Below are 24,343 nucleotides of genomic sequence, written 5' to 3' on the forward strand. Positions count from 1 at the left end.
TGGAAAGCTGGTCCTCTCCTCACCAGTCCCCACAAACTTACCATCAACTCTAATCCCTTTTCCTGTGTATTATCAAAGACCCAGATCAGCCATAGCCATCTGCTTGATTCTTGTCTTCTGCATCCCCTTCTTCTTGTACAGTACCCAGGCCCCAGAAGATGTTCATAATAATCTGCAGAACAGAATAATCCAAATGATAAGCAAAGTCTAAAATGGGTAGTATTGGTTGAGCTTCCTTAATCTGAAAATACAAAATCTGAAATGTCCCCAAATCTGAAACTTCTTTAGCATTGAATAGATGTACAAGTTAAAAATTCCACCTGACCTAATGTGACAGGTCACAGGCAAAGGACAAATGCACAACAAAAGTATCATGTAAAATTACATTTAGGCTAAGTGTATAAGGTTTATATGAAACATAAATGAACTTTGTGTTCAGACTTGGTTCCCATCCCCAAGATATCTCATTATGTATATGCAAATATTCCAAAATTTTAAAAACTCAAAATCTGAATCACTTATGGCTCCATGCATTGGATGAAAGATACTCAATGTATAGGAAAATTGGCTTTGAGGGCTAGTTTAGGATGAAAAGATTGGACTGAGCTTTTGGAGGCCAAGGTTCAGCTGTGAGCAATCAAAAGACCTCAGCCACCATAGGCAGAACCCTCAGAAGGTGGTGGAATGGAGCATCTGGGAGTGGGGGTTTGAGCATCAGTCAAAGGGTAGGAGGCCATGTAGGCTGCCAGCACCTAGAGGCCTGGCAGGTAGGAACTCGAGGCCAGGACTGAGTTTCCCAGAAAGGTGAAGGACAGTGTCAGGGAAGGGCTCATTTCTGAACACACCAAGCAACAGTCACCTGAAGGCCCAGTTTGGAAAACCAATTTTACCATCCAAACCTCCTCCCACCCCCACATTCTTCTCTACCCCAGCAAATAGCATAGCCACTTTCCAGAAACTGGAATCACTTGATTTCTTACCCTCCTATGAGCAACATATTGTCTGTTAGCAAGTCCCATTGACTCAACCTTCAAAATATAGCCAGACTATATACTGTAGGATGCCATTTTGATGACATTCTGGAAAAGGTAAAACTGTGGGCCAGAAAACAGATCTGTTGCCAGAGGTGGGGAGAGAGAATGACTACCAGATCATGAGGGAATTTGGGGGCTGATGGAACTCTTCTACACCTTGATCATGCTGGTAGTCTCCCAACTGTGTTTGTCAGAACTCATAGAACTGTGCATGAGAAAGGTGAAATAAATATACCTTAATGAAAATATGGAGAAAATATAGTGGGAATCCAACCTTTTCTCACCATCATTACCACCATCACCATTGGGCCAGCTGCCATATAACCTTGGATTCTTATTGAGATGATCTGTTCTTCATTGGTCTCGCTGCTCCTGCCTTTGATTCACTAAAGTCTATGCTCAGCACAGCAGCCAGATTAGTTCTCAGAAGACAAAAGCAAATTTTGTTATTCCTTTGCTCAGAACTCTCCAAAGGTTTTTCTTCTCCTCAGAGAAGGCCCTACATAAAACAATCCTTTGTTCTTTCACCAGCCTAATAACTCCCAAACCCTCCCACACTCCTCTCCCACTAGCTCTCTCCACTGCTGCCATGATGGCCTCCCTCCTCTCCTTGAACATGTCCTGCTGTTCTCATAGTAAAAGATGAGTTCCCACAATAGCCGCCAACACACTAAGCAGCACAACTCTGTGCTACTTCTCTGGTGATCCCTTAACTCCCTCCCTTATCCTGTTCCCCACCAAGCAGACCCCACACCATCCCCATGGCCTGCTTGCTCTTCCTAGTGCATACTATGCTTCATTCTTGGAGATTTTTGCCTGATTTCTACTCAACAGAGTCTCTCCCTCATCTCTTTCAGGTCTTTGCTCAAATAACATTTTTTTCAGGGAGGCCTTTCCTGAGCACCACATTTATAAATGCAGCCCCCCACACCTACTCCTACTTGCTATATCCTTATCTTATTATTCTCACAGACACAGTTCCACCTGACATACCAAATATTTTGTTTATTATGGGATACCTCCTTAAGTCCACGAGGACAGAGATATTTGTTTTATTTTATCCTGCCCCTCCAATACCTATGCCATTACTGTTTGCCTGGCAAATAATAGATACTTTGGGGTGGGATTGTGGATCAGTGGTAGAATACTAGCCTAGCATGTGTGAGGCCCTGGGTTCAATCCTCAGCACCACATTAAAATAAAGGTATTGTGTCCAACTACAACTAGAAAATAATATTTAAAAAATAGATACTCAATTAAATTGTGTAGACCGAAGAAAAGAAAGAATCCCAAGAACTAGCAGTGATTGTAATCTTATGTATCAGCATCTCTCTAGCTCAGAATTTTGGCCAATTTCTTACCACTCGTGGTCTTTGGCAACATGGAATGTAGTCTATGATGTGGGCACAGGGGTTTTGGGGTAGTGTCTTTCCTTCCTGTCTTTCTTTTTTGTTTTGCTGCCACCTGAGACTGCTACGTTAACAGACACCTTCTCTCAAATTTCTCTCTAGAAGCAGATGTTCCAGGAGAGGAGTAGCCGGATGCTACAAGCCTTATCACCCAAGCAGAGCCCTGTGAGCAGCCCAACCAGGAGCCGGTCCCCTTCCCGCTCCCCGTCACCCACCTTCTCGTGGCTTCCGATCAAAACCTCACCTCCCTCCTCACCCAAAGCAGCCTCAGCCTCCATCAGCAGCATGAGTGAGGGGGATGAGGATGAGAAGTAAAGGTGGCTGGCAGGCAAGAGCCACACCACACAGGAGGGGGAGGGGCACTGGGGATGCCTGGGTGGTGTTTGAAGGGGAAGAATCATGGGAGCTACAGCTCAATAGGGAGGCCCTGAGCTCTGCTAAGGGAAGGTTGATCTGTTCTCCCTCATCTTCCACATGGCCCAGCTGGGCTCAGCATGGAGGTTTCCAGCTGGAGAACCTCCATAAACCTTCTTAGCATCCTCTAGAATCACTCTAGTTTAACCTTGCTAAAGAGAGGAGCAGAGCACCCCAGGGAGACTTGCACTGAGTAGGGTGACTTCTGCTTTTATACATGCCCCCATCCCCATCAAGTAAACTACCTGTGGAAGTGGCTGTTTCCTCAACCTGCTACTTTTGGCTCTTTAAAGGGCCTTGCACGTTGCCTCCTACCACCCAAGCTCTGCCAGAATAAATTTGTTTCCAATAGAGGTGGCAAAGTGCTTCCGAAATAGTCATGTTAAAGACAAATTCCAGTCTTCTCAGTGCAGCCACTAAGACCTGATGTGGCAACACATCAAATCTTTCCAGTGCCAGGACCATGGCTCAGAGCCAAAACTTTGCTTTGGATCAGATATAAAAGGTGATCTAGTGTGAACCCTAACTTCTCACTCAGAGGACAGTGTTGGCAAGGAGAATTCCACCTAAGTCCTGATGTGCTCCTGGCTGTACTTTCTCATTATTGGTGTGACTTTATTGTTTTCCAGAAATTACCTTAATCGGTGGAAACTGCAACAAGGAAAAACATCCTGTATAAAAAAAGAGGAGCTGCTTTGCTTTGGCTCCAAGTTTGGCAGATGAGAAACATCTCTCGAAGCTTCTCCTTAAAGGATGCTACTATGGAATGGCTCTTCCCATTTCTGACCAGTTAACAGTTTCATAGACCTCAAGTAACAGTTTGATGTACCAAACACATAGTATACTGATAGGGGGTGCTACCTGCACGTATCTGTTCTGTGTATGCTCCAAATATGCCACCCCAGGGTGTATACCATATGCAATATGAATATGTGGTGGTGGCATTTTATGATATACTCCTCTCCTGCTCTCCACCCTAATAGCCTGCTGAAATCCTTATCTAAAGAACCATCTGGTTCCCTTGTGACTTGGGCACTTTGTCAAAAGCTCATACCAGATTCTTGTAGAAATATTTTGTCCCAACCAGGAAATTATTATTGTTCTCATGGCCTCCCATAACATTTTGAGGTGAAGGCAGGTTCTGAAGAGTTTTGCAAAGAACAATGGGCTAGTTCTTTGAATGGGCTAGTTATTGCTGGCTATAGCTTTTGTTAAATGGGATGAAGACTCTTAAGATTCCTATAGAGTTGTCTGAAGTTACTGCTCCTTTATCACATGTAGGAAATGAGCAGGTAGAATCAAGGTTTAGAACCAAACTCTTGGGCAGACGTAGATATTACCTCATTATCCTGGTAATGTCAGGCAGAGCTGGGATCTGACTGAGCAGAGGCCCCAACCAGCAACTTGTGGGCAGAGCCCAGCACCTCTTGTGATAGAAGCACCCCTTTTCAGAGGACTTGGGAGCCAGCATTTTGGGGGCAACTGATGAAGGAAGGTGGCATGTCTTTCCCCTTTGTGTTGGGGTTGAACTACCTCCCTGCCTACCTGGAGACTAGCGGTGTTTGTTGGAAAGCAAAACTATGTTGCTAAGCTGGCTTGGAACCTCCTTGTTCCTGGTTTTCTCCAGAACTCTGTAAAGCACTCAAGCAAGACAGAGGAGGAGCAGGAACTTGGTCTTTGAGAAGTAAAGTTCTTTTTGCAGTTAAGGCCCTCCCAGAGCATACTCTACAGAGAGCAGCAAGGGCTCCTTTCTTCCTTTGTGTCCATTTGGCCTTTGCCTTCCACCATGCCCCCAGGGCACACTGTGCATGTATTGTATGCCTGTCATTTCACGACTGATACTTGTAGCAGTGAAAGGTCCAGGGGACCAGCTGGGCAAGAAAAGAGAAACAAGGTGAGAATTAAGAAAGTGAAAAGAGGCTCCTAGAGAGAGAGGAGGAGAATAAAGAACATCCACTCTCTTAAACTATGTCAGGACCTCATTTTGTAGGTGAAACTCTCTTGAGGAGGCCTTTTAATGCTCTGACTCCATTCCCAGGGTGGGTAGATCCATTTCTAACTGAGTCCTGCTCTGGAGCAAACAGTATGTGGTTGATAAACAAGTCTGACTATAAATTTGCAGGCCTTATACAGCATACTGACAGGTGCCACATATATGACTCATCAGATAGTGCCACCATAGCTGCCAATTATGGGAAATGACTAATAATCTGGGATATTACAGGGACGGGCCCCAACAACTGATAAGTGGGTTCTAAATCTCATCCTTCTAACCTCTAACAAACAACACCTCCCCTCCTTCCTAAGACCACGAGTCTACTGAGAAAGGAATGGGAACATTTATGCCATCCAAACTTTGTGGATCTTTGGCCATCTCTCAGTCTCTCCCAGCCCCTACCCCCACCTGCCCTGCACCCAGGAGGAACTGGAGTTGCCCTTTGTTTGGGCCATCCAGTCAACAGTCATGGCCAAGAGCAAGTTAAGGCTGGAGTAAGAAATATAGTAAATATGCTACAAACTTAGTGAGGTAGGCAGAAGTTACAAAAAGCAAGAAAATAGATTGTTTTGCTGTAGAAATGGAAGGAAACTTCAGACTGAAAAGAGCTAGATGAGAGCAGTTTAGGATTGTGGATGGGGCAGGTTATGAAGATGGGAAAAAATGGGAGTGAAGAAATGTGGGAGTGGGAGGGTCAGTATTTTCTGTTCCCTTTCCAGGGTTAACTTAGCCCCTAATAGGCAAAGGAGGAAGGTTCCTGTTACATACCTCCAAGCTCAATGGATATGCATGCAGCACATGTGGCATCAGGTGCGAGTCCCTGCCTCTCAGCCTTTCACATTTCAGTGCTTCCACATCCTCCTGACAGGAACCCTGAAATCAAATTTTGACCCCTCCTCCAACTAAACAAGTGTGGAATTATAACACCACAGTCACACTGCATGACCTGTTTCTGGCAAGCAAACTCCAGTGTGCCAGGACCTTACAAAGGCAAGGGGAAGCCAGCCTCATGAGGAGCAAGGCAGATGGAGCCTAACTTCTGACTTGCTCTGGGTGAAAGAAACAGCTAGGGAATTTCAACCTTTCTTCATGTTTTAGGCTCCTAGAGGCTGTGATTTCATCTTTGAAGGGGAGGGGAACAGGAAGAGCATAGATTTGTTTTCTCTCCATCTTCAGGACTTATTTTGGCACCCAGTCATACCCCAGGGAGAGATGCAAAATGGCATCACTGGCTCAGCTGAATCAGATGAGCTCCTAACTAGCAGACATGTGCCTGTTTCTCAGGCATCCATGCAGCATTTGTCCTGGCTGTCTGATAAAAAAAAAAAATAGCTTATGAGGCATTTGCAATTCTCCTTTTCTCTAGACGCCTCTCTAGTTTTTTTGTTGTGTCACTGCAATGTGTCTGGGGACAAAGCCATAAGAAGAGCATACATACTTAAGACTCTGCTGTACATATAATAAGACAAGAAGACGATGATGACTTGTCTGGGTTAAAGCCCGACCTAATGCCCAAGCATTTGCTCTGGTGCTGAATAATGTGAACTACTGGAATCAGTACCCTTCCCCATACTCCTTCTCCATCCCCACTCCTGCTCCCAAACACAGCATTCCCAACTTGTTTATAAATAAAGGGATGCAGAATTGCACTTTTGCCTCTTGTGTTTCTTGAGTGTGCTGTTGTTGTGTGCCCATTTAGAAGCTCTAGTTCAATGCAGAAAAATACAGGCATTGGAGCAGCTGTCCCAGACCTCTGGCTGGCTTTGCCCATCTGTGGCTCCAGCATTCAGAAGGATCTGACTACACTGTGCAGAATGGGGCCAAATCTTGAAGTTGCTAAATGCCCCACATCTTGATTTAAAAGCTAAGTTAATAATGCACCCATTAAAAACTGGAGAGAGAGAGAGAGAGAGAGAGAGAGAGAGAGAGAGAGAGAGAGAGAGAGAGAGAGAGAGAGAGAGAGAGAAAGAAAAGGTGAACTTACACAGAGCCACCTGGAGGGAAAGTTGTGTGGTGAGCCCAGTCGGGAACCTAGATTGTTGGTCTTATTACTCACTTGCTTGGTGACTTTGGCCAACCACTTCACTTCTCTAGTCTCTACTTTTGTAAGATGAGAGGGTTGGAGGAAATGGTTTCTGAAGTCTCCTTTGGCTGTGAAGTACTATGCATTGCTCCCAAGCCTCTTGAAGCTATCATGCTATCTCTGTGTGACCAGGAGAAAGTGCTTACTTCTCACTGAATAGAAAGCTGGAGAGATGGTCCTCCAGTCCCCTGGGGTCTCCACAACCAGCATTACTGGTGATCTTACTTCCATAACTGGAGCATCAAAATAAAAGACTCTCAGACTTTACCTTTCTTACTTTGCGACTTAACAAAATACTTCATGTGTACTTAGACTTTGGGAAGTGGCCATGTTTAATACTTTTCCTTTTGGGGGGGGAAATATCCTTTGATCAGCTGGAGATAGGCAGATGGAGGTGGAGGTGCTAAGTCATGCCCAAATGTCAACAATGAAGGCAGATGTTGATGTTCTGCAAAGTGTGCTTATGCCCTCCCCTCACTCAATTTAGGAGCTTCCATTACCTCCATCTGGAGAGGTTTAGCTCTTTGAAGTAAATATATTTCTAATACTAGCTTGGATTCTAGAATAAATAAAGCTAGTGATGTAGTGATCAAGGGAATACATTTTAAAACAATACCTGTTATTCATAGACCACATTATTGGCCTTTTCATACAGATTAAACATGATCTTGACAGATTGTATTTAAAGCAAAAGTTAATTGGTTTTTCTTGACTTTTCTGATACCTCAGACATAATCTCCAGGGGAAAATAGCAAATTCTAAGCTATGATAAAACTCATATTTAAGAACTTTGATGTTTGATGCAAAGAGAATTAACCTTTGTTAATAAACAGAACTCCTTGGAAGAGGTACACTACAAAAAATGTTTTCACGTGTTTCCATTCCACACATTGTGTTGGAGTACTCATTGGCTATTGAAATTGAAAGTTTAAGGGACTTCTCCAGGTATTCAGCAGGAGATGTCAGATAAGACTGCCATCAGGACATTTTCCAGACAGAATATGACAATCTGTACACATATAGGTGTACCCAGTGATCAAATTATTTTAGAAACCATCAAGTACAAACCAACAAATAACCAGTATAATCTAAAAATACTATTAACACCACAAATATCTGCAGATAATAACTAGGGCATATGTTGGGTATTTCTGTACTGCATTACTTGTATCCTAGAAAAGACACCATATAGGCTAACTCTCAGTTGCAATTGATCAAATGTGGTAAAGTTGATAAGATATATTCAGGATAGGGTTGACTTGTGCTGTCCCCTATAAATCATTTTATTCTCCTTTACTCAATCTTTCTTGGGTGGTAGGGAAGAAGGAATTAATCCACAAGGTTAATGTACTCTATTCATAAAAGGAGAGTTCTGATTAAGGGATTAGGTACAACAAAAATATTGGACATGTTACTTTTCACTTAAAAAGAAAAATGAAATCATACTTGAAAAAATATGGAGTACTCTATCCTTTCCACAAGGACCTTTTTCAACTTACTATACTTGCAAATAATCCTGTTACTCTGAAATTTCCAAGTCTAGAGAAAACCTGTCATCATCTGCCAAGTATGTGGCAGGCCATGACTCATTACCTACCTTGAGAAGATAACCAGTCTTCCTTTCTTGTTTGGTAGTCATGTTCTACTAGACAAATGTTGATGAGATGCCATTTACTATCCTGATCACAAACTCACATTAACACAAATGAGTCTCTGATTTTTCCATTTGTTTCCATATCTGGTGCCCCTAGATGAATGATAGATGAAATAAGTTGAAGAGGTGTGTGTGAGTTTCTTATTGCTGAAACAAATTATGAAAAGTTTAGTGACTTGTGACAATACAACTTTATTGTTTTATAGTCCTGGATTTCAGAAGTCCAAAATGGGTCTTACTGTGCTAAAATTAAGATGATAACAGGTGATGGAGGTTCCTGTCTGTGGAGAATGTAGGGGAGAATCTGTCTCCTTTTCTTTTCTTGACTCATGGCCCCCTAATGTCTAAAATGCTAACAATAGCCAATCCAATCTTTCTTACCTGACATCATTTTGACACTCCTTCTTCTGACTCCCTACCTCACTATAAAAGCCCTTGTGATCACACAGGCCCACCTAGAAAATCCAGGAAAATCTCCCTATTTTTAAGATCATCAGCAATTTTATCAGCAACCTTAATTTCTTCTTGTATTACAACATATTCCAGGATTGTAAGGATTAGGATTTGAACATCTTTAGGGAGTCAATATCCTGTGTAGGGTGTCCAAGGAGAGCAGTTATAAACCCTTGAATTTTCTTCCACGTTGAGGAACAGTTATCTTCTGGCAGATAGATTGGTTTTCTGCTTTTTTAACATTTCTATTTAACATTTAAATTCTTATTTGACAGCTAGTAGAGATGACCTTGCTTAAATGTTTCTCAATTCTTGACATCCACGAGAGAAGCATGGAATAGATAACAATGAGATATATCTGACCCAAATAAACATGCTATTTGGTCCATGAGGATTCCACTCATGAACATAGAACCATGACCAATACAGAAGGAAATTTAAGGGTTTCCTTTTCCTAATCCCTTTATATACCCTCCAATCCATACATGACTATTTAAAACAATAAGTGAAAAAGGAGACAGGCGCAGTGGCACACGCCTGTAATCCCAGCAGCTTTGGAGACTGAGACAGGAGAATTGCAAGTTCAAAGCCAGGCTCAGCAATGTTGAGATGCCAAGCAACTCAGTGAGACCCTGTCTCTAAACAAAATACAAAATAGGGCTGGGAATGTGGCTCAGTGGTCGAGTGCTCCTGGGTTCAATCCCTAGTACAAAAAACAAAAGTGAAAAAGGAGCCAGGCATGGTGGCATATGCTTGTGATGCCAGTGGTTTGGGAGGCTGAGAAAGGAAGATCGCAAATTCGAGGTCAGCTTCAGTAACTTAGCAAGGCTCTAAGCAACTTAGGAAGATCCTGTCTCAAAATAAAAAATAAAAAGGGCTGGGATGTGTCTCAGTGGTAAAGTGACTCTGGGTTCAATTCCTGATACATATTTGGATATGTTCTTGCTGAAACAAATCCAGGGATATAGTTTATTCATATTCTTCCCTTGTTTTTCCCCTTTGCTGGTCTTTTAAATGCTGGCTGCAGCCAGTTTAAACTGGGACTCATTTCCAACTATCAAGTATCAAGCTATTCCAGGCTCCTTTCCAGAATAACTTATTTTCCTGTCATGGCCCTTGGTCTTCATTTTAACTTAAGGTCTACCAAACATTCCCATCTCAAGTACTCAGTAACATTTGAGTGAACCTGTAGTTTCTAGGGACAAAAAGATTAAAAAGGAAAAAAATACCTAGCCCCCAATTTCAGTTTAATAGCCTAGCTCTCAGTTCTCTCTTAAGTACTCCTACCTTTGAATCTACTGAGCTCTTTTAATGAAAAGTCCACGTTTCTGGCCACCAAAACTTTGATTCTACCAAATAAAATTTTACAATTATTTTACTTAATAATTTTACATTACTTATGAATTTCTTTGGGGTGGAGTGCTCTAACTGTCCCAGAATGCAAAGATTGCCAACTCTTACTCAGAGTAGGGGAAAATAGAAAAATTAAGAAAATTAATAGAAAAATTAAAAAAGATTTTCTATCTATTTGAAACCACTCTTTGAGTATGTTGAAGAGAGGAGACTGACAATGTCATCTCTTATCTAGGCCCATGAACAAAGGTATAAGTGACCTACCAAAGTCATCACTAACTTCTCTTTAGAAGCTTGACAAACAGGCCTGGGGCCTCTCAGGGAATAGTTTAAACTTTGGCTAGGGTTGTTTTGTGGATGAGATGGTCACTCCAAGCCTCTAGATTCTTTGATTATGGGGTGTCTGATGGGCATCCCTCACTTGAATAATAAGACACTTATGTGTCCTCATAAACTGTTATTTCACTACCAGTTGAAGCCCAGGAGTAGAGATTACATATAGGAAGCTTCATCCCAATTATTGCACTAGGTGACAATAATTACCTCTAACTTTAGAAATAATTTTGCTATTATATATTAAGCTCTTTCTAAGGAACTATCAAAAGCTTCTGCATCCATCACTGTTATTGAAATCATTAACATGTTTATTTTATTTGAGGACTGGCAAATTCTGTTTGGACAAGAATTCCACAGAACAGTAAGGGTAGCATTGGCCTAGCTTAGAATTTTATGCACAGTATACAAGCATAAACATGCATAACAGGCTATGTAGTTGCCCTAAATTTAAATAGACAAGGCCTTTTCTCCTTTAATTTTTTTTTCCAATTATCAGTTAAACAGACTATCAGTAAGTCACAAGGATCCTAGGCCTGTTCTGTGCCAAGGAAATGGGTTTGCTGTTCCATAATTCAGATTTAACCAGTGGTTTTTGGCCCTGTCACACATTAGAAACTCTTCGAAAACTCAAAAACTACTTCCCAGAGCCCTCTGATGGGGTCTAGGCCTTGGAGCTCCCAATATGGAGGTAGGTTAGGACCCTCTGGGCTATAGTAATTCTTCAGCTCAGGGAACAAAGCAAGTCTGAGACTAGCTGAGGTGGATGATCAACAGCTTGTGTAGCAAAGGTGAGAATCAATCTGCCAGGAGAAATTGAAAGGAAAAGATCTAAATATCATTTTGTTGTTTTCTTAACCAAAGTGTCATCAGTGGGTAGAGGACAAAGGATTTAAGACCAACATTGAGAAATGACAGTTGCCATCAAGCATGTAGCCTAGTGACTGATGAAAATGGGTGCTTGATGTTTATTTTTAAAAACTCAACAGATGGGGCTGGGGCTGTAGCTCAGTGGCAGAGCACTTGTCTCGCATGTTTAAGGCACTGGGTTCAATCCTCAGCACCACATAAAAATAAATAAAATAAAGGCATTCGGTTCATCTACAACTACAAAAAATTTAAAAAAAAAAACTCAACAGAGAAATGACTATACTGCCCTAATGTGGTTCCACGAGCCACATGTGGCTATTCAAATTTTAAAAATTAAATGAAATTTAAAATGCAGTTCCTCAGTTGCACTAGCCACATTTAAACTGTTCAGGTGGCAACCATAAGGGACAGCACAAATAGAGAACATTTCCATCATCAGAGAGTTCTAGTGGCAGATGGTGGTCTGCAGAAACCCTTCCCAGAGGCAACCCCTTTACACGATGCTTTATGGTTTATTCATGTGATCAAAGTAAATCTATGTTATTAATGAAGTGAACATCTGAAAATACTATCAACAGATAATCACTTGTAAGCATGCATTATTAAGTCATTTGGAAAGGATTTTGAGATGAAGGACAAGGGAAGTAAAAATATACACTGATGTGCAGTGCCCTGGAGCAGCTTCATGGAATTATTTGATCTTGAGTTGTAAGTATAAACCATGCTTACTCATACTTTATGAATTTCAAACAAGGGCAGGAGCAGCTGCTGCAAGAAAGCCATTCTCAGTCATGAATGATGTCTTAACACAGCAGCTGACTTTTGGTAAAATATACATGGATAATTTTAAAAATTCTGACTAAAATCACAAGTCACTTTCAAGAGTCACTGGTTTTGTACTCTTTGGGCAAAATAGGTAACAAAATGAACATAGTTGATTGCTTCCTACTTTAGGTTTTAAAAGAGTACCATAAAACAAGCTAGGTAACAGTCTTGGAATCCATGTAATCCAACTCTCTAATTTTATAGACAAGGAAACCAAAGCACAGTTAAAAGAATCAGCTGGTAACAGAATAAACATGACTTCCTTACATTAATGCTCCTAAAGAATCATTCAAATGTAAGGTTTTCCTCAAATTTTAAAAAACTTTGTTTTTAGTGGTAAATACACAATATAGCATTATGTGGCTTTTATATTAAACTGAAAAAAGAAGACACCCTTGGGCTGAGGCCAGGGCTCAGTGGCAGAGTACTTGCCTAGCATGTGTGAGGCCCTGGGTTCGATCCTCAGCACCACATATAAATAAATAGAATAAAGGTATTGTGAAAACAATTTTTTTTAAAACAGAAGATACCTCTTCACTACTGAATGTAGAGTGAAAGAATGACACATTCTAAACAACATGAGGACTACCTCTTTTTAATTATTTGGAAGCACATGACTGCATCTATATTTGGAACCCTAGGCCCCCATCCCAGAAAACCTGAACCAGTAGAGCTCAGAAGAGTCCAGGACTCCACATTTAACCAGCATTTCAGTTAATTCTGGAGTAGAAGGTCTATGACCAGGCCATTCCATTTTGCCCAGGACAGTTCCAATTTATACCTGTTTACAGTTTAAAGTATAATAGTAGTGCTCTTTTTCACTCTCAAAAATGTCCTGGGCTGGACAATATATAGTCTTCTCTCCTCTATCCATGGACCATAATTTGAAAAACACCACTATATAATTTACTGTTACACAGTTCTTATGTTTTGTTCATAGGATATTCCCCAAAAGGTGAATTCAACATTCCCAGCTATAGAGAATTCAAATAAACCTGTTTTCTTTGATCATAAGAATTTAATTATCAGGGCTGTGGCTGTGGCTCAGTGATAGCACACTTACCTGGTATGTGTGAGGCACTGGGTTCGATTCTCAGCACCACATATAAATAAATAAATAAAATAAAGGTCTAAAAAAAGAATTTAAGTATCCTTGTGCATTCTCAGAAACTTACAAAGATGCCTGCTGCAACTAATGTACTGAATTTCAGAAACAGAAAAAGAAAACAAAGTTTATAGGTGGAAGTAATAATAATGTAGACCAGAGGTCATTAAACACCACACTGACACATTATGAATCACAACTACCATTTTATTGTTCTGATTATTGGGGTACAGAATTGTCCATGTGCTCCAGGACTAGTTTGGCTATGATGGACACTACAGATTGTTCCACAATTTACAGGGAACATTATCTGAGCCATACACTTTTCTGGTTGTTTTTCCAACAATCACAACCAAAACACTTTTTTTCACGGAACATGGAATGACAAATGACCCAATCCAAAGTCATTCTTCACTCATGACAGTGTGTACCAGCCAGGCCACAGAACAGCACAGAACTTGGGGGGCTGGGTTTTAGTCTACAAACCACAAGGTTGCCTGGAAACACAGGATATTGTGCGTACATTTATCACTGTAACTAAGCTGACAGAGGCACAAAGTGAACAGGTCAGATTTGAACTTACTGGTACAAATATTGTAATGAACATTTATTTCATGTATTTTAATATTATTTTCTTATCAAATCAGCAATAATTCCCATTTTGGACACCAATTTTAGAAGGGGTTATGATGAAAAACTGTCCAAGCAAGAAACTTTTCACTTAATTTGTAGCATTAGACATGTGCATAAAGGTATATTTTATTCCATGATGGCTTTCTTATTCAGTTTGAGCATTTACTAGGCATTTACAAGTTGTGTTCTAAACCTGGAAAATATTTAAATTTCAAGCATTTACATACTTTTCTGAGTGTGTGAACTTAAGAGCAGCAGATGGTGTGTACATAAATCTTAAACAATTATGACCTCAAATGATTTTAACCCAAGGAACTCTACAGAGATTAGGGTTAGCCAGGATGCTAAAGCAGTATTTCCATTCTTCTAAAAATGTATCATGTTGTCCAGAACTGATTCAAGCACAACTCATTTCTAATTAAAGCACAGCATTCAGTTCTAGTGCAGAACAAGAAAAAAGAAGCAGGATTGCAACAATGAATGGACCAGAAATGAAAGAAGCAGTAGAACTCAATTCTTCCAATACTGAATAAAGTCCACTGCAATTTTTTTATTGTGGTGCTGGGGACTGAACCCAGGACCTTAAGTATGCTAGCGAGGCAAGTGCTCTACCACTGAGTTACATCCCCAGCTCAGTCCACTGCAATTTTTAAATAACTCAGGCTTTATATTTTATAGGAAAACCTTGCCTTGGCTATCCACTCAAGAGTCAAGGTACATTTTGTTTAATCTAAAAAAAAATTGTAGGTATATGCACAATTTGTCAAAAGTACATACGAGCTCTAACAGAAATTTTTTCAAAGTGAAACACAAGATACCAAAGGAATTCATGTGGTATCTTCCCCAAGAAGAGTTGCATAGGTATCCAAGGAAAAAAAGAACAGATACAGGACTTTGTAATGTTCCTTCTATTTTATTTTTCATGCTAGTTACAACAGCTGGGAAAATCCTGCCTCCTGAGAGGACTCAGCAAGTGAGGCCCAAAATAGTCAGCCTGGTCCCTCTTCAATGGCAGGTGGTCTCAAGTCTTCAAATCCCTACAGTTATAGGCTTTAGTTGTAAACATTTTAAAACATTCTAATTAAATGGGTAGGATATTAACCTTAGCATTTTTAACGATTAAGGCATAAGCCAGATCTTACTGAAAATACATTGTGCCTTTTAAAATACAGATTGAGCTTTCTGGCAGTTATAAAAGTTCAATGACAAAAAGAAAGTAGAGTTTATGAGAAATGGATGGCATGGTTTAAACAATGCAACATTTTATATTCATCCTGATTTCACAAACTCCTTTTGTGACATATCATTTAGCATGGCAAAATGGTGAACACCTTTGACTTGTAATCACATTTAATTTTTGTAACTTCCTTGTTAATGTCTAACATATCTGAACAGCCAAAACAGTTAGCAATGAATGTTAAGATTCTTCATTCCCTCTCTCAAAAAGATCAAGTTTTTTTTTTTTTTTTTTTGTAACTGGAAATGGAACCTAGGGATGCTCTACCACTGAGTCATATCTCTAGCCCCTTTCTATTTTTTATTTTGAGGCAGGGTATTGCTAAGCTACCATGGCTGGCCTCAGACATATGATCTTCCTGCCTCACCCTCTCAAATTGCTGTGGTTAAAGGCATGTGCCACCATGCCCAACAAGGTAAGAATATTTTAAACATTAAGTAGCTTTGTTATTAATATGCATTCCATTCTAAGTTTGCCATTTTCAATCATTTTGGAAGGCAAAGATGAACTGGAGAGCAGTTAAATCAGTCCTAAATGCCAGAGTTTGATGTTTACCTTGCTAAATGCAGGGCAAAACTTGCTTAGTACATATGTGATCTTTGACATTTATGCTGTTTTGGCCCACTTAAGAAAGTTATCCAGAGAATTTAAATTAATAAGCCATTTCTAGGTCAATAGAAGTTAGAATTACTTGATAGAATATTCGTTTAAGTGTAAGTTTATTATCCCAAAAGGAGTCTGTTCCAATGGAAAAGACAATCCTCACTGAAAAGTCAAGAAGCAAACTATCAAACAAAAGCAAATTACGGGGGTTTTCTAAGAAAATCTCAGAGATGTGTCATAAAAAGACTTCTGTTTACCTCCTAGGCAAAGGAAATGTAGATGTCTTTTATTATAAAAAACAAAAAAGGTTAAGTTCAGGTTTCTTGAGTAATCTCATGTTCCTAAAATAACAATACTTTTGAAACTTTAGCTCTGATATTTAGACAACTATCAAATTTGAACACACTGTGGTACAGTTCCAGAGATTCCCATGAGATTCTTATCAAAGGCTATTCCCTGAGACATGAAAGTGGAGTGAAAATGCAACTCTCTGAGTACAAAAAATATACATATAAAATCAATTTAATCTCTTTACTCCTCCCTTTAAAGAAATTACTAAAATAAAAAATTTTATCATTATAGTCTAAACTCTTATGCTTTACCTTTTTAAACATTTTTCTTTTAAATGAATATTTATTGCAAAGTCATACATGGGCTGATACTTTCACATACATTCTCTTGCTTGATACTTTTCTTAAAACTCTCAGAAATAAAAATACAGTTCTTACAATTTATACTGACTTAACAGAATCGTAAGATAATTAGTTAGAATGCAACTGTAATTCTTCACTTTTGGAAACTATAATAGGAAAAAGTTAAGCAAACTTAATGGAATCCTAGAATGATTAGAACTTTTTTAAAGAATGCCAAGTTTAATTCTGTTCTTTTTGGAAAATATAAATGTGAAAAACAAATCCAAAACACCTCTCTATGTAAATTAAAGCTCAAGCCATGGTATTCAAAATTAAAATGATTTACATAACCTACTATACTTTGTGTTTTTTTAGTAATTAACCTTCCTGAGGCTGATTTTGTTCTCCTTAGTGTTTGCTTAACTAAAGTGCTTAATAAAATTTCTACAGAATATATTACCCTCTCCATAGATGAATATTATTTTGAACTACAATCTGACAAAAATCTAACTACATTTAATTATACTTGATTAATCCAAATGTCACTGAGAGATTTATAGAACCGAGAAACATTTTTCAGGTTAAGTTCATACTCTTTCAGAACTGGAAGCTTCCTGGATCTAGTATTACCACAGATTTACTATTTCAATTATCTAACTTTTTAAAAAATCAAACAAAAAATATTTCCAATAGTCCAAATGGGACCTTAGGACTCCAGACATCAAACTACTTCTTATCATTTTCAAGAGACATGCAGACTAACCTCTATCAAAACTGACTTCATCACTTTGAATTGGGAAGCACTGTGCTTATGGAGTCGCCCAACAAAAAGGGAAAGGATATTGAGACCTGAGGTCAATTCTCCACTTTGGATAGAATTTTCTGTGCAAAGAATGCACATGTATAGGATGTTTTCTGGACTTAGCTAAAACACTGAAAGGATGTTAAATGTGAGATGGGGGGGTAATGTAGGCATATAACCTTATCAGACATTTGTTTGGTGGCTTTCAGAAATGATATCCCATGATGTTCTTTTTCATATGCAAATAAGACAATTTAAAGGGTGACCAATTGGCTCTGCCTATGGGAATAAATAAGTGTATCGCATTTCCTCCAGTCAGCTAAACCTTCTATTTATTGCTGGGTCACTCAGCTCTATCCTAAAGGCGACAAGACAGACAAGTGTGAGGAACTAAAAATCCCCACCATGGCTCTGATGGAAAGTGGTGGGCCACATGTGGCACACACCAAGTGACAACCTGCGTCCTAGCCACCATAAGCCTATCGCAGAGATCAGAAGGAATACATGTCCCTGTTTTAGAGACAGAGAGGTGAAAATATGTTTCTCAAGAGCTCTGTGTCTTTTTATTGTCTTATTTTGGGAGGCAAACAGCTGATGCTATCCTGGGGACTTCAGAGAGAAGCCTCTAGGATACTTCTTTAATCTTCTTCTAAAATGAGTTTGGAAGTATTAAATAGGGTGTTTCTCAACAAGCAGCTATTTTAGGTGCAGCATCAGCATCCAGATGTTTTAAACAATTACTGAATGATTTCAGAAGTTCTAAAAACATATCTGGAACCTGTGGCAATTGTGTTTTTGGACACAGCAGCTCACATCATTTGGTGAAATTTGATTATAAAAACTGGCTCTTTTCACCTGACCGCTGCTCCTTGTAAGTCAGAAAAACCATGACTGAAACAGGTGAGTTCCCTTTGTCTACCTAAAGCTGCAATGCAGGGCCTCAACAGGGTCCTCCACAGAGCTGAGCACAGAACCAGGCATAGAAGATGAACTCTCCAAATGGAGATCAACAGATACAAAGCAGAGAAACCAGGAATCACCAACACTTCCTCCTCTGAGGAACACACCTGCCTATGATGAAAGCATCCCTGAGAAGGTTTGGTTCTGTCCCTCATTTCATTTTTTTCCATAGCATTCATCTCCCAATTGAACCATAAAATCACCTTATTTTGTTTTTGACTGTCTTCTCGGCAAGAACATGTGTCACAGAGTGAGGATTTCTGTTTGATCACTGCCATGTACCCATACTTAACATGGTTTCTAAACTGTTTAAATGAACATTGAACACGTTTTCTTCCCATGACTCCTCTGTCTGCCACCTTCACTTTATTAGTCTCCTTTACCGGAGGGTACCATGTTCAATTCTCCATTTTACAATAGCGCAGACTAGGGCATAGGCTCTGGTCTTAAGAATGCCTTGCCTTGAATGGAGTTTGGTGTATAGAGCAAGGCTGTCATTTGTACTCCCTGATCATTACGTGAGAGCTCTGAAGGTGACAAAAGTTTGCTGCTGATTTTCTAGTGAAGTGTGCTGGTCACTAAGGCAAGGAGGCTTCAATTCTCTGAGAGGCCAAATAAAACTTTACCCCATGATCTACCTACAGATGTACTTCGGAAACATTAAACTATGTGCTTCCAGGATAGGCCTCAGATCTACAAACAATTTGAATGTATAATCATAAATAACAAAAAAATCCTGATGAAAACATAACACCCTTTTATTTCTTAATGAACCACATTTTAAAAAATAGGTTGATTTAAAAGACAGGTAAAAAAAAAAAAACAAACCTGTGTCAAAACAAAGCTCTTAGAAGGGTTAACTGTCGCAGTGAGACGGGTTGACTACAACCTATTAATAAAAACAGATTATACTTCTCTTGACAACTCTGATTACATGCTAGTTTGAAACATACTGTCATATTTAATTAACTAATTAATCATTGTCAATGGCCAATAACTTAAGTTCATTAAAATGTCACATGTCCCCTCTTTTCAAGCCAGAAGGTACTGATATCTCTAATTGTTGGAACAGGAACCTGAGTTAAAAGTTATCTTTCCACACAGAACAGTAAACAAAAATCTTGTATTGATTAAAGTTGTTAAGTGCTTTCCTGCTGGCAATATTGGTTCCTTCTGTTTACTAACATATAGATTATGAAGGACATTATCTTCAAAGTCAATGTTTAAGCACCTGGACCACTGGGAAGGATGGCAGAATAAATGCATGTTTATATAAGTGCTCCTGCTCTCCAACACACACATCCAAAAATTGAGCAAAAAGCTGTCTATAATGAAACTAATAAAGGCCACAACCCCATACCACAGACTCCAGGAGAGTGTCTAACAGATAAAGCAAAAGGCACATAAATACACTCTAAAGAATGATTTCAGAAACCATGATAAATATAGACAAAATGGTTCATCCAAGAAATGAAATAAGAAATAAAAGAGGACAATATTATGACCCAGGGGAAGAAACATAAAAAAATTAAACTTAACAGAAATGAAAGCCACATTATAAATAACAAGGCCCAAAATCAACAGGAGAGAAAGCTGAGTCAGTGAAATGGAGAATAAGGCTTCTGAAAAACAAAATCACAGTATGAAGGAAGACCAGGAGGTAAAACCCACTGAAAGAAAGATAAATATGAAGGACAGATAATAGAGAGCCAAGAGAACAACAAATTCTCAAAGAGAATAGAATAAACCAATACAAAATGCAGTAAGGCCTGAAATGTCAATATATAATGCTCACTATGTACCAGAAAAAGCCAAAGGACAACTATCAATTCTGAGGTATATTCAAATGAACCTACTGAATTTTAAGGACTAAACAAAGAATCACATGTTTCCAGGGCAAGCAAGCAGACCATCTACAAAAGGGGAAGAAAAATCTATCTGGACTTAGGACCCCTTAGCACCATCAGCTAGAGACAACAAGTAATGATCCCAAAAATATCAGGGGGAAAGGATGTGATCCACAAAATCTGATAGCTATCCAAGTTATTGTTTATAAGTTATAGCAACATATTTATTTATAAATATGTGAGAGAATCTAACTGAAGCTATAATCCAGGCATACCAAAAGATAAAAGCATCACCTCTCAAATGTGGAGTCTTTTTATAAAAGGGCTGGCAGTGAGCACTGATTTCATTCAAAAATAGAATTAAGTTCAAATAACTCTAGTAATTACCTATAGCTATACACTTTAGGTTGCCTGTCTTTCTAGGTAAAAGCTGCCAAGTCCATTTGATTATCTCCTTTAACTAACTATGCCAAAATGAAAACACACACAAAAGAAAGCCTCTCCTGAGTGGAATTACCTTGTATTATAGAAAATTTTTGGTTTAGAGCTTACCCTTGAGGATTAATATAGCCAAGAAATTCCTCAAAAGGGATAATGCTAATTACCTGATATATTGTTCAGAGCACTAATCCAGGAACAAGAAGACCCAACTACTCACTTAGGTTCTTCTATTCAGTTACCAAGCCACATTGGCAAACCATTTAACTACTTTGGGATTCATATGAAAAGTAGAGATAGTCCTGTGTGGTCCACCGCATGGCATCGTAAAGATCAAACCAGCTGCTGAATGTGAAAGTTCTTTGGAATCAAGGCTGTAAAACCATGTCACTGTTTGGAGGAAAAGAACCCCTGTATTATAGAGCCAAAATTATATATTCAGAGACAAAGAAAGAATCAGATGACTCCTGTGGATCCACCTTGACTTACTGCCATTCCTCTATATTTTAAATCACTTCTTAGCACTATAGAAAGGAAATTCAGTACTTCCACATCTCCTGACCTGAATTGTTATTAATGTGGAGACAAGGATAATTTAAGAACTTAGAAAAATATTGCCCCACCAACAAAGGTAAATGGCTGTCAGTTTCATTGTTTGATTCAATGAATGTTTATTAAGTACCTACTATGGCCAGGAACCATTTCAAATAGTAGACATGGTCCCCAAATACTTAAAATAGAATAAATGAGAAGGCATTTCAGAGGAATGGGGAAGAATTCAGCGGACAAGGGGTCAATGTCTATTTATATTACAACCTATATGTAGAAATCTGACCATCTGCTTATACTAACAAAAGAATAAATAAATACTTTGGTAAAGGGGCTGACAAACTGTAAGTATATAAGATATTCCTTAAACAGTTCTTGTGGTTGTTAAGGTATAAATTTAAGTTATTAATGAAGAAAATGAAGATAGGAGAAGCCCAGATTTTACAGGCATCAGATGGATATGAGTAATCCCCAAAGTATATTTAGTAAAAAACTAATCATTAAATCCTTAAAAACGTCAAAATAAATTTTTTACTTTTGAAAAAGATGTGTAAGGAATGTAATACATTTTTTTCTATATGATATTTTCCATATCCATCTCTTACGTGGTGGTTGTCATAAAGACATAGCAATCAATGGACATTCCTCAAGCAATAAAAACTCTGCCTGAACAAGGGAGTAACACAACCCAAATCTGTTGCCTCCTTTCTACTACAGGATAACATACTTGAAAGTGTAAAGAAAAATGGTTGGAAATTAAGGCCTAGTAAGGTACTGATATACTATTTAATATCTATAAGGAAGCTATGTTTTTTTTAAAAGGACAAGAAAATAATTGCATGGAATAGCCCCACTCCCAAGACACTGACCCAGATCTCTGGCCAAGATCACTGGTATTTCTTTTACCTGAATGATTATATATGACTTCTCTAATGAGATCCTTCTAAGCATGGAAGAGAAGAGATATTTCTAAAGATGAAGGAAGTGCCATGAACTCAGACAGTATAATAAAATAAATGCAAATCAGATTCACTGGAACTAAGAGAGGCAGAGATGCAATCGAGCCACATGGAGCTGGCAAGAGCACAACTCTACTCAGGGAAAAATCCCCCACTGTGGTGGCAGTGGGTACAACTCCTCATATGACTAGAGGAGGAGGAATACTTCAAAGTTAAAACTTCTAAATCAGTGGATTTGATACTTAAAAATTGGACCGAAACATTTATATAGACAATAAAAGAGGGCAGAAATCAGACATGATATCTATATAAAAAATTATAGTGAAGAGAAACATCTTATAGATTTGTGTAAAATGCTGGTTTTAATCTGAACTCTCAGATAACTTCTATTACTAAGGTTAAATATAACCCCATTCCTCTTTCCTTATCCCAAGTCCTCTACTAATTTCCACTTCCAACTTCTAGCAAAAAATAATGATTTTGAAAATCAGATTGAGCTTATAATTCTAAAATTAAAATTAGTGACAATGAAAATTATGAAGATCTATAGGATTTAAAAAAATAAACTAGAAAGAACTTTTCCCTATGGATAAGTGCATTATACACAAACTTCCAATTCCTTAGAAGACAACAAAGGAATATGATAAAGGTACAGTATCAAATTGGCAATACTTTCACAGAGCACAAAATTCCACTTTCCACTCATTAGAAGCTTGATATTGGCCAGAAGGCGGTTTTTTCACTTAAGATCTTTGAAACCAAGCTGTTAAGTGAAAAATTCCAACACAACTTTTGGAATGCTTTAATCAATGGAATGGTAGTATACAAATGAATTTTAAAATAAAATCAATGTATCAAATAACATGAAAAATATCATACTGCATAATGAGAATACAATTAGATAGAAAAGGTAAAGTCTAAATCAGAGAAAGGAGGGATGCATATGAGAGAGGAAAGGACCTGGGACTGAATTATCAAAATGTGCTCTCAGCTGATATCTTCCACTTCCAGATTCCCTAGGCCAAAGCAGGAGGTTTGGGACAAAATGGGGTCACAAAGAACAATAATAGGATCTGCTATGTCTGGAATGGGGAAGGAGCTCAAAATTCTGCAAAGACTTTAGACATCAGACTCTACCATATTGAGATAGAGAATATGAGGACATGAGGGCTCTAATGAGGCTCTGTGCTCTTTTGTGGCAGGTACCAAGCACATCACAGCAAGATACCATGAAAAATTACTCAAGTTACTACTTTAGTGGAAGATCTGGTTGAAGTAACTATAGGAAGGGCTCCATGAAAAGGTCCAGCTGGTGTGGAGAAAACACACATTCAAGCACTGGGAATAACTATGGTGCCACACTCAGAGTTGGTGAAAGAAATTTCTCTGGTTGACTTGGAGAAGACAATCTTTCTTCACAGAGAGGATCAGAGCATTCAGTCTCTAGAAAGTTCTATTAGTCTTGATCTTGTCCCTATAAAGAAAATATTGGGAATATCATAGTGAGTTTATGAGTACAATCTCTATTTTAAGCAACACTTAGAGCATTTAGTTATGGTGGTAATTCAAAAACCCTTGGTTTAATTCATAATTATTTTCTATGGTTACCAGTACTCACTGGACGAAGTATACTTCAAGGTACCTAAATGGCCTGAGTTGGAGAAAGAGCTTTACTTTATAGGAAAATGTTAGCTAATAATTGACAAAGGAATTTTCTTTTTAAAAACATAATTTTACAAACAGTAATAAGATAATTGATTTGGGGACAATTTGACTTCTCCTTTCCAATTTCAAAGCCCTTTACTTTTTCCCTTGCCTAATGTCTGGTTAGACCTCCAGTAATATGCTAAATAAAAGTGGTGAATGTGGGTATCCTTATTGAGCCAAAATTATTAATTAGCGTAAAAACCATCAAGCAAATAGATAAATAAACATTTGTAAAGTGCCAAAATAATACCACATAAAGGATTTTCTGGTGAAAAATGGAAAATATGATAATATTTTTGGACAGTCAACACTTAAATTATGGTCTATCTTAACATCACTAATGGTGGATCAAAGAAATATCATGGGTCTCATCATGTAATTCTGCAATACGTTGATGGAGTATTCTAGAAAACAAAACTCCACTGAGACTTTCAATCAACTTACAGT

The 24,343-nt window shown here is 38.6% G+C and overlaps 2 protein-coding genes across 6 annotated transcripts in view; one reads left to right on the forward strand and one right to left on the reverse strand.

The window, feature by feature from the left end:
* Positions 1 to 6,502, forward strand: part of Pcyt1b (phosphate cytidylyltransferase 1B, choline) — a 93,618-nt gene extending 87,116 nt beyond the window's left edge. For 3 of the 5 annotated variants that reach the window (XM_021732875.3, XM_005334793.4, XM_040271323.2), the window contains one exon: positions 2,546 to 6,502. In XM_021732875.3, coding sequence (XP_021588550.1) covers positions 2,546 to 2,758 — 213 coding nt within the window. In that variant the 3' untranslated portion in view covers positions 2,759 to 6,502. The remainder of the gene's footprint in view (positions 1 to 2,545) is intronic. The other 2 variants (XM_040271287.2, XM_021732877.3) reach the window with 2 other exon arrangements.
* Positions 6,503 to 13,715: 7,213 nt separating this feature from the next.
* Positions 13,716 to 24,343, reverse strand: part of Pdk3 (pyruvate dehydrogenase kinase 3) — an 80,991-nt gene continuing 70,363 nt past the window's right edge. The window contains exon 12 of the mRNA XM_005334794.4: positions 13,716 to 23,663. Within this exon, the coding sequence (XP_005334851.1) occupies positions 23,633 to 23,663 (31 nt within the window). The 3' untranslated portion in view covers positions 13,716 to 23,632. The remainder of the gene's footprint in view (positions 23,664 to 24,343) is intronic.

This window comes from Ictidomys tridecemlineatus, chromosome X (genome assembly GCF_052094955.1).
Source record: "Ictidomys tridecemlineatus isolate mIctTri1 chromosome X, mIctTri1.hap1, whole genome shotgun sequence".
Lineage (NCBI taxonomy): Eukaryota > Metazoa > Chordata > Mammalia > Rodentia > Sciuridae > Ictidomys > Ictidomys tridecemlineatus.